Source organism: Cervus canadensis, chromosome X (assembly GCF_019320065.1).
Source record: "Cervus canadensis isolate Bull #8, Minnesota chromosome X, ASM1932006v1, whole genome shotgun sequence".
Lineage (NCBI taxonomy): Eukaryota > Metazoa > Chordata > Mammalia > Artiodactyla > Cervidae > Cervus > Cervus canadensis.
Genome location: NC_057419.1, coordinates 94,392,296 through 94,403,325, shown reverse-complemented (window position 1 = coordinate 94,403,325; position 11,030 = coordinate 94,392,296). Strand labels below are relative to the sequence as shown.

General features: G+C 41.3%; 2 protein-coding genes across 3 annotated transcripts; one reads left to right on the top strand and one right to left on the bottom strand.

Annotated features, from left to right (window-relative positions):
* Positions 1-2,004: 2,004 nt before the first annotated feature.
* On the bottom strand, positions 2,005-7,854 carry HNRNPH2 (heterogeneous nuclear ribonucleoprotein H2). Of its 2 annotated transcripts, none has more exons than XM_043459178.1 (2): positions 7,712-7,854; positions 2,005-4,269 (listed from the first exon to the last, which is right to left on the bottom strand). In XM_043459178.1, exon 2 carries the CDS (start codon positions 4,214-4,216, stop codon positions 2,867-2,869), a length of 1,350 nt encoding a protein of 449 aa, XP_043315113.1. In that variant the 5' UTR covers positions 4,217-4,269; positions 7,712-7,854; the 3' UTR covers positions 2,005-2,866. The 2 variants fall into 2 exon arrangements, with proteins under 2 accessions (XP_043315113.1, XP_043315114.1); XM_043459179.1 differs by having other exon boundaries at positions 7,724-7,851.
* A 179-nt stretch (positions 7,855-8,033) lies between these two features.
* LOC122434951 (alpha-galactosidase A-like) lies at positions 8,034-10,813 on the top strand. Its single transcript, XM_043458766.1, has 2 exons — positions 8,034-8,361; positions 10,765-10,813. Exons 1-2 carry the CDS (start codon positions 8,153-8,155, stop codon positions 10,796-10,798), a joined length of 243 nt encoding a protein of 80 aa, XP_043314701.1. The 5' UTR covers positions 8,034-8,152; the 3' UTR covers positions 10,799-10,813.
* Positions 10,814-11,030: the final 217 nt, after the last annotated feature.

Below are 11,030 nucleotides of genomic sequence, written 5' to 3'. Positions count from 1 at the left end.
TTTTTTTTTTTTTTTTTTTTTTGCATTCACAAGACCGAATTTTGGTCAACGTGGGAGTAGGTTGTGAAATGGCCCTTGTGACAATCCCACCCTGGTATCAGGCACAGCAAATGGAATTTCACTCCATCAGCAGCTGTTTTGCAACAGTCCTCGAGGCTCAGCTTGGAGAAATCCTCATTTTTGCTGACAGAATTTTCCCTGAAGGAAAAGACCTTGATTTGTAGATGAAACTTACGGTGCATTTGTGTATCAGTTCACAGGGTGGTTGGGGCGGGGTGGGCCGGGATCAGCCAAACCTATCCTGGGGTTTGGTGACATCTAGTGGCTAACTGGAGAATCTTCGCTTATACTAAGAGAATGTTCTGGAAAATTAACTGAGCAGCCTGGAAAGCAAAAACTCCTACTTGTGAACCCTCTGAAAAAAGCCTCCAGAAAGCCTTAGGAGGGCAAAGTAAATAACTGGCTCGGTATGACATGAGTTGAAATGGTACCTTGCCTTCTTGGCAACTGTGACAGAAATTAGAAGTCATTGAAGAATTTCAAATCACTGCCCACTGTATCCTCAGCATGATTTTCAATAAAAAGTGTCCTTGAATAAAATGGAATCAGGTAATACCAATTTGGTAGTTGCTTCCGACTTTAGAGCATTTCTCTGGGCCTCAAGCTCTAAACAGACCAAGGATTTCCAGGCTAGGCAGGAAATCTACAAAATCATCTATCAAAGTTCAGGTGCAACTGGTATTGGCCTGAGGGCATCCAGGCCTGAAGGCCATTGAGAAGTGTAATTGTTAATGGCCACTATGATATGGATGGAAATGTAAGGTAACCTCAGATGTCACAGGTTTTCAAAGTCCTCACGGAGATGCAAAGTATTATAAACAGCCATATGCAATTTATACTTTCATAGAAAGTTTAAACTACTTGATACAGGATAGTGGGGGAGGCAATCAAGAATCAGGGAGCAAGCAGCTTCTTAAGAGTTGCATTTTAGGGTTTAGAGGCCTGTAGCCATTAGAGAACTATGATGAAGCACAAAACACAGTCTTGAGACCAGTCACATCAGCAGATTCTCGAGCACCACCCCCAAACTACTGAATTTCAGAAACTCTTAAGAGTGGGCCCCAGTAACCAAAGTTTTAACAAGCCCCATAAGATGATTCTGGCGCATACTAAAGTTTGAGAACCAATGATTTAAAACAAGCTTTAAATGCCCCCTTAAAAACCTTTAAGAGCTGATTCATTTCATTGTACAGCAGAAATCAACACAACTTGTAAAGCAATTATCCTCCAATTTAAAAAAAAATACCCTAAAGAGTGTTTAAAGACTATTAATGAATTCATGGAGGACACCAAATTGTTTCTGTAACATAGGTCTACTTCTTCTTTTAAACATATAAAGCTGTCTCAGATCTTCTAAACTGACAGTTAAATGAAAGGAAGAGGATTATTTACTGGCCTTTACTTCTTTGGATTTTGGAGCATGCTGCCTTGAGAAAGTACAATGTCTCCAGAGTAGCTCAATAGTCCTGTGGATGTGATGAGGATAAACATAGAAACAAACACAAAGATGCTCCATCTCAATATTAGTCTAAGGAAGACAAAGTAAAATAATAATGGGATACAACTTTCAACTAACAAACTGGCCAAGATCAAGGAGAAAAATGTGCTTCACTGAGGATGCTATGCGGATCCTATGAGGATTCATTCATATGAGGATGCTAAATTTTTAAAAATACACTCCTAGTGGAAACACAAAGTACCATAATCTTTCTGGCAATATAAATCAGACGTCTCAAAAATGTGTGGGCCTTTGACTAAGCAATTCCACTTCTAGGAATTTATCTTAGAAATAAATAATGATATGTGCAATGATGTATGTATAAAGATTTGAAGATATATTTATAATAATTAAAAATTAAAACCAATTTAAATTTCACCAGCAGAGGACTGTATAAAAGAAATGGCTTGTAAGATAGAACATAATAAAAATGAAGCTGTATAAGATTTTTCCAGTTTTTAAAAGGAAGATTTATTTAACAAGTTTCACTTAGTACAATACATCTAATGGAAATCACAATACAAGGAAAGATTTAAATCAAAGCCTCAGAATTTCATACAAACGACATGACCAAACTCCTAAGTATTGGTATTACATCTCAAAATTGTCCCAGAGCTTTTTAAAAAAAAAGTGAAAGTGTACACTCACGTGCCTTACAGGATATTAAACCAAAAAGCTAGAATTAACAAACATGCCAAATGTTTTCACTTGAAATCGTAGACACAGCTCCTATATTTGAGTTTTACAGAAAAGCATGTTTCTCAACATGCATCCAAAGTTTTCAATGTATCATGGTATAAGAGCAACATTTAACATAAGTGAAATTGCTTTAACCTAAATACGCTTACTGCTTAAGTACACTCCTACAACATAACTAACTTGAAGAAAGCTGAAAGTTGTTTTAACAGTTATGGTCAATACTGAACTTTGTTATTACATCCTAGGTGAATGTTTCAGTGTTCAAAATTATTGAGCTTGAAGTTTTAAAACAATCCTGATTTCCACTTTACAGTAAGCATGAATTACAAGCCTGTAATGCAAAACTGTTAAACTTAATTTTTGTTTCTTAAAAAAAAGAGAGAAAAAGAAACAAAGAAAGAAAGAGGGAGGGAGGGTAGGAGAGAGGGAAGGAGAAACAAAGGAATGAAAGGAAAAAGAAAAGGAAGCTAGCTGACCAAGAGTGATCAGAATCAATGATAATTCCCATGTACCAATCATACTGGATATGCCTGACACCATTCCTGTTCTAGTTAACGCCCATAGATGCACAGCTGTTATTTCTGTTGTTGTTTGGTACTCCTCCTCTGCCTAAGCGAGGTTTGATTGATAGTCACTGGAGTTTTCCTGCAGAACTTGGTCATATCCACTCATACTACTCTGACCACCATATCCACCTCCGTAACCACCACTCAGCTGCTGACTGGCAGGACCTCCATAACTAGACTGGTTGGATATGCCCATGCCTCCCATCATTTGGCTACCATAAGCTCCACCACTTGCCCCGGCTGTAGAATTCAAAAAGAGTTCTACGTAGCTGTGATCATAGGCTCCCCCACTTGTGCCTGCGGTAGAATTCAAGAAGAGCTCCACGTATCTGTGTTGCATGTTAGCTTTGTCTTTTGCCATAGCTGCCACAGCATCTTCATGAGTAGCAAATTCAACATCTGCCTCACCAGTAACTCTGCCATCAGGTCCGATTTCAATGTGTACTCTCATGGGATTAAGAGGTGAGAAGAAATTGTAAATATCATTCTCAGTGGCTCTGTAAGGTAATCCCCTCATGTGTACACAGTGCCCTGTGGTGCTCTGAAAACTGGACCCACCATCTCCATATCTATGATCAGACATTCCTGAAAAACAGTAATTGAGGTCTCTTCCAAATCTATCAGATCCAAAGCCATATCCATCATTATAACCACCATAGTCGTCATAGCCTCCATACCCTCCACCATAGGCACCCCTCCTCATCCTTTCAAAACCAGCCCCTCTGCCAATGCTATTATACCCTCTGCCAGCCCCTGGCCTATCATAGGGACCTGGCCGCTGCATAGCCATGAGCTTTCGAGGTGGGTCATAATGGGTTCGGACTTCAGCTCTGCTACTCTTGAAGATTTCAATGTACCGGTGCCCTATTCTTTCCTTGTGTTTCTTTAAGGCCTTTTCAGCTATCTCCTGCGAAGCAAATTGCACAAAGGCCTCCCCTGTGCTCCGCCCCTGAAAGTCCACCGGCAGTGTCATCCCATTTGGCACAATTTCCAACCCTGAAAAGAACTGAACAATCTCTTCCTTGCTACAGCCAAATGGGAGTCCTCTAAGCCGGACGAAGCCATCATTGGCAGTATCAGGACTATTCGGACCTGTGTGCTTCAACACCCAATCCATTTCAACACTGTTGGACTTGAATACTTCAACATATCTGTGTCCCATGGTTTCTCTGTCCTTCTTCAGAGCCAATTTCACTTCATCTTCAGACTCAAGTTCGACAAATGCTTCACCACTTGGTCTGCCTTCTCTGGTGTAGATGAAACGAATACCTGATGTGCCGTTTTGGATTTTACAATCGGAGAAGAAGCGCATCACTTCATCAGCTGAGCAGGACCAGGGCAGGCCCCTGACCTTCACCACGAACCCCTCCCTGCCTTCTGTGCTCAGCATCATTGTGGCTGTTGAATTCTTGCTGGCAGGTTCAGTTCAATGTAATTTCGGTATAGCTGAAAAAAAATTAAGACTACTGTCATGGAAAAATGTTCATAATATGGTTAGAGAGAAAAAGCAAACTATTAATAGAAAACTCAATTACACTGATAGCTTTTTCTTAAGACATTTGTATAACAGAAAGACTTCACCAAATGTCTAACTCATTCATTCATTCAACAACTATTTATTTGATACCCATTTTATGTGCTGGATACCATTAATGGTGGGTATTTCTGGGTGGTAATATTATGGGAACTTTGTTTCTTTGGCCACTTCTGTATGTTCTAGGTTTTCCACATTCATCATATATAAACACAAAGTCAGGAAAGATATACAAAAGATGAAAAGATACACAAAATGAATGGCAACTAAATCAGTGAGACATCACCACATAAAAGACAGCTACATCTGATTATATAAAAATGGAAAACTTCATTACATCAAAAGTAAGATTTAACATAAAAAACAACAAATGAGAAGATAACTACAACAAATACATTACTATCTTTATTATATTGAAAAACTCATACAAATTTAAAAAATCAAGTAAATATTAAGGCCAAAGAGATAATGGAAAAGAAGACATTATAGAGAATTCACATCTTCATTTTACATTGTTCAGTTGCCAGATCCAGTACTAGGTTCTGGCATATAAGGATCAATAAGCCCAGAAAGGACTCATGGTTCTACAGAGGCACTGTACTGAAGACAAAATGGGCAAATAAACATTTCTCTACTATCACATAATTATGGACAGGGTGAAAGGGTGTTAAAAAGCAGGGATTGACTGGTCAATTCTATCAGCATAGAATAGTTAAGTAAAAAGGACTAACCGGCTCAGGGATCCACAAATTCTAAAAATTATGATGGAGAATAAAATAGGTGGCGGCAAGGCAGGAGGTAAGGCTGGCAAGGAAAAGATTCATCCAGGAGGTCTTATCAGACAGACAAAGGCTAGAGGCCTTTTAAGGGTTTTACTTGGGGCACTGAGGGGAGGAGAGAGAGGGGGAGGGAGGTAAGGGGAGAGAAGTGAGGGGGGGAAGGAGAAGAAGGAAAGTGAGGGGAGGAGAGTCAAGTAATCAGAACCTTTCAGAAGGATTACCATGGCAACAGTGTGACGCTCAAACAGAGGGGGTTGGGGTGACACTACCAAGAGCAGCTAGAGCTCTGTTAGAGATATGTTAAGGTATTTATCTAAGGCAACAGCACTTTTAAAAGGGGGGGGGAGGCAAGATACTTTTTAAAAGGGGAGAGAGGCAAGATATGATCTATGCATTTAAAGCAGTGGACTCTAGGAGACTACGTAACAGATTAAATGTATGGGCAATAGAGATGGAAAGATACAGAAGAGTCTGGGAAATGTTCAAACCTCATCAATCATCAGAAATACAAGTTAAAACTACAATTAATTGCTGTTTTTCATCCATCACCACAGTGAAAGTAAAACAGGAAGGATAAGTTGATACTGATATTCAGGGTTCCCAAACTAATACACTCCCAGAGCAGTGAAAGTTGATGCAGTATCTCTGGAAAGCAATTTGGAAATATGTCATGCCTTTTGATACAGTAAATCCACTTCTGGTTATATGCCCTAAGAAGATCTGAAATTCAGACAAAGGTTTATGGAGCTAAATATTCTTTGAAAGATATTTTACTAAGAAAGATGAAATATTACCCACTTTAAAAATTGGAAATCTAATAAGAAATTACTTATGCTATAATCTTAAGTGACCCAAGATCATAACTGTTTTATAACCACAACTGTGAGAAAGATGTTCATATATCCTTCGACCATGCTAGAATTCCTTCCAGGAACCTGGTCAACAGAAATGCTCACAAATGTTCACTGTTGCATTGCTACTGACAGCAGAAAATTAGAAACCTAATTACCCATTAATAGGGGAATGGCTGAGTGAATTATACTTTATCCTTAAGACAGAAAGCCAGCAGCTGTTTTTTCTTAAAATCTGCCCTGACCCTGGAAGATTTCCAAACTAAATTAAATGAAGGAATAATGTATAGTATGAACCTACTTATTTTAAAATATAAGCAGGCACATCTATATGTATGTAAATGCAGAGAAGTTCTGGAAGCATGTAAGTTGTTTTTTGAGAAAAGGAGCACTGTAAGGTAGCAAAAATGTAGAGGAATTTCACTTTTTACCCTATATACTTCTAAATAGTTTAATTTTTAAAAATCATTGTAATTGGAATTTTTTTTAAAGTTAGGAAAGTACATGCATGGGGAATTTGTCACATGTTAATAGAGGCTACTCTGAGTGGTAAATTTATGGTTTTTTCAACTTTTTTCAGTTCTTTTGTGCATTCCTAATTTTCTATAGAGAGAAACTTTTCTTTCAGCAAAAAAAACAGAATTAAAATGTTTACTTTTGTGATATTTGGTATAGCAAATTTGATTAAAATTTCTATTTTTGTATGTGCATGGTTTATCTGACATGGTCTGGGAACAGTGGACCTCTTGGAAAGAAAGTGCAAAGTGTACTAACGTCCCTAAAACTACACCAAAGATTCAAGTCAACATTCACTAACTCCCTAAGATGTGCCTGAACAATGCATGTGCACTGCTAAGTCTTCCTATAGACCATTTTCAGGTCTGAGTGACAGATTTACACACTGGTTTTTTGCTTGCCTTAACTCTTGGACAACCCATTCCATTTAATGTCCCTACAGCCCTCTAGGCCTTAATATCCCGTGTGGGGACACGGAGGTTCTGCTTCATCACTGTGTCTCCTGGGAAGGCCACGAGGACACTGTTGCCTGAAGTAGGAACCCGGATTCCATTTGTGAGTTAAGAATGTGTGCGTTTATGTGCGGGTTATATACAGACGTTTTACATACCGAAATGCTGAGTAGTTATCTGCGAGTGATGAATTACGTGTATTTTTTTTCCATTTATAGCATACCGTTATTTTTCCAAAATCCAAAAATTGAACATGTAGCTTGTTAAAAGCCGGAAAAATAAACGTTATTTAAATATTTAATTCAGTAAAAACATTCATTGGGCGCCGCGCTCAGGCACGCAGTATTTGCCTAGATGTGACTCTACAGATCAAATCCGCTTGGTGCCTCTCCCTACAGACAATCAGGCACTGGAGACTGGGTGCCTGAATGGGTGGACTAGCATTCAGACCACTGGACTGAATCTGTTTTTCCTAATCCAGGGACGTGGTTTTCCAATGTTTTTCAGCTTACGGTTTCTCTTAAGGGTCCTTTGAGACCCGCCCAGACAGACAGATATACAAAAACACAGACAGTCACGAGCGTCCACCATTTCCCCACCAGGCGCAGCAAAGGCGGCTTCCCGGCACTGAGATGGGGGAAGGGGGAGCGGGGGAGGGGAAAGCAGGGAACGAAAAAGGCGGAGGCGGCCCGCGGACCCCGCTTTGGTCTGCATCATCACCACCCCCGGGTCCCCGGTTTCCACCCACACACCAACCTCTAACGATACCGGATAATTTTCCTCTTTCTTCCCTCAAACGGCTTATAGCGAGACGGTAGACGACGACCAGAACTACTTCTGCTCACGTAAGCGATTGGTCACGTGAGGGTCTACGTCATGTGAGATCTCGGTCACGTGAGCACCGCTAGGCTCTAACCCCGGATCATTAAAGTGCCGCACTTCCTTCTGGTATAAAAATAGGGCGGGTCGATATTCAGAAAGAGGGAGAGTGGTTGGTGGCGGCGCGTCGTCTGTGACTGGTCATTGGTCGGCCTCTGGGGATACCATCCCAGTTGCTGGAGAAACAGTCACGTCACGGCTTAATAACTCACCGGTGATTGGTGATGGGACCAAAGCGGGTTCCGCGGACCGTCTCTGCCTTTTTACCCCCGAAGGTTAAATTTAAAACCCCAGGTGACTCTTGGAAATCTGTGCTGTATGGTGACAGCGATGATGAAACCGTTGAGCAGAGTCCTGTGGCTGGGCTGCGTGCTGGTCTTTTGCTTCCAGGTCCTGGTTCCCTGCGGGCTCCCTGGGGCTTGCGGCCTGGACAACGGCTTGGCGATGACCCCTACCATGGGCTGGCTGCACTGGGAGCGCTTCATGTGCAACGTGAACTGCCAAGAAGAGCCAGATTCCTGTATCAGGTATCAGAGATTTGGGGTACCTTCTTCCCTTCGCCTTTCCATATATTTGTCTGGATGTGTTTGGAAGGATGGAGGGTCTCAGCGAGAAAATTTTCAGCTGAAGAGAGAGCTCCCTTATCGCTGCTGCTTTTTTATCCCCAGCAAACTGCCCTGGATGGGGACTAGCCCTGAATTTTCTCTGTGACCCCTGGATGGGGACTAGCTCTAGATTTTCTCCATGTGACCTCTTGGGGTGGGAGTCTGGCCAGCGACCTCTGCTTCTCCACCTCTTTCTGCCTGTTCACTCACCTAAGGTCTTTCTCCATTTACCATCCAGTTCGTTTAGACCCTTATTGAGAGCTACTGCTCCGTCTCTGCCGGGTGCTAGCACTGAGAACAGCCGTGGCGGATAGGAGAGACGGGACTAAGACGCGTGTCATTTCTTCTTTTGGGGTCACGGGTTCCTTGGCTATAGTTTGAGGGAATTTAGAGAGACCATAGTGTCTCCTAGATCTCCCCACCCCATAGCCCTTGGGTATGGCGCCTAGTTGGAAGGTTATGCGGAGGATCGTTAGTTGATAAGACAAGTATTGATCCTATCAGACTCACACATCCTTTGTCTGCAGATTGGGAAAGCAACTCTTACCTCAGGGAACCAACTCTGGTGATCTGCAAAACAGGTCTTATCTCACACAGGTTGACTTTCAACTAGATAACCCATTTGAAGGACAAAGCACAGTGCAATACCAGACCCCCTCAATTAGGCATATGAAAGGAATGTTCTTACCCCATGCTCATGCTCAGCCCACGTGTCCGACCCTTTGCGACCCCGTGGACTGCAGCCTGCCAGGCTCCTCTGCCCATGGAATTTTCCAGGCAAGAATACTGGAGTGGGGTGCGGTTTCCTCCTCCAGGGGATCTTCCTGACCCAGGGATGGAACCTGCGTCTGTTTCATCTCCTAATTGGCAGGCGGATTCTTTACCACGACTTCCTAGGTGGCGCTAGTGATAAAGACCCTGCCTGCCAGTGCAAGAGATGAAAGAGACACGGGTTCAATCCCTGGGTCAGGAAGATCCCCTGGAGGAGGAAAGGGCAACCCACTCCAGTATTTTTGCCTGGAGAATCGCATGGACAGAGGAGCTTGTCGGGCTACAGTCCATAGGGTCACAAAGAGTCGGACACGACTGAGTGAGGGCACAGGCAAGGAATGTTCTTAGCCTGGAATCTATGGGGGAATTAATGCAAATCTGCAAATGTGAGTATATGTGCTTTTCTGGAGAGAGGATCTTGAGCTTTGTTCAGATTCTCAAATAGACCTCTATCTAGAAAAGTTTAAGCATCACTGATAGATATTGTTTAAAAACATAATAAAGACAGCCTTAGTGCAGAGGCCCCTCTATAAGCAGCGGTCATGGTACATCCCAGTGGCCATAAGTTATTCCTTTGAATGTCTTTACAAATATTGGTCAAACATGACAGAGTTAATTGGCTTTCTAAGTTTCAGACTAAATCCATCATGACTTTGGAGTAAATTATGGCCATCCCATATTTCTTTCTGTCTTTTCCTTTTTTTCCTAAGTGGTGGTTGTTTTATTTTTGTATCTGATTATGAAATTAATGCATGATTATGGCAAAAAATGTGGATAGTAAAGAAGAGTATAAAGAAAATAAAGATTCCCCTCATTTCACCATCCAGAAATAATCATGGTTAAAGTGTTAATATGCAACCTTTCCATTTTTTTCTATGTAAATAAAACACGAATTTCTTTTTAAAGTGATTTTCAATAAAAATGAGATCACGTTTATGTCACGAGCGGTTAACAAGACTCTGAAGTCTGCCTGCCTGGGTTCAAATTCTAGCTTATTATTACTTTGCCAGGTGATCTTGGGCAAACTGACGATCCCTTTGTAAACTGAAGAATGAGTGCCTGGCACAGAATGAGAGTTTCATAAGTGCAGATTTTATGTATATGCCATACTTTATTTAAACAATCTCCTGTTCATAACTATTCACACTCTTCAATTTTTCATTATTATGAACAAAGCTTGCTAATAACCACCCTTGTATATCATCTGATTTTTTTCCTTAGAAGTCTAAATCCTGGGTCCAAGGGTATGCTCATTTTGTTTCATATCAAACTGTCCTCCCCCAAAAGTTTTACAAATGCACCTTCCCAACAACCATGTGGGCTTCTGTGGTGACTCAGAAGGTAAACAATCTGCCTGCAATGCAGAAGACCTGGGTTTTAATCCCTGGGTCAGGAAGATCCCCTGGAGAAGGGAATGACTACCCACTCCAGTATTCTTGCCTGGAGAATGCCATGGACAGAGCAACCTGGTGGGCTACAAAGAGGCAGACAGGACTGAGCAGCTCACGCTTTCACTTTCAACAATAGTGTATGAGTTCCTGTTTTCCCCCACAGTCTGGCCAACACTGCATTTTTGTTATTCTTCTGAAATTTGCCAAACTGGTAGGTGTTTTTATTTTCATTTATTTGATTACTGAAAGTTGAACATCTTTTTATAAGTTAAATTGGCTGTTTGTTTGCATGATTTCTTTTCTGCACTGCTTGCTTGCTCCGAATTTTTCAATTGGAGTGTTTGGGGTTATTTTGTTTACTTTTTGGTTTTTGTTTGTTTTCGGTCTACCATAAGTTGTAAACTCAGTGGTTCTTTTTTTTTTTTTTGG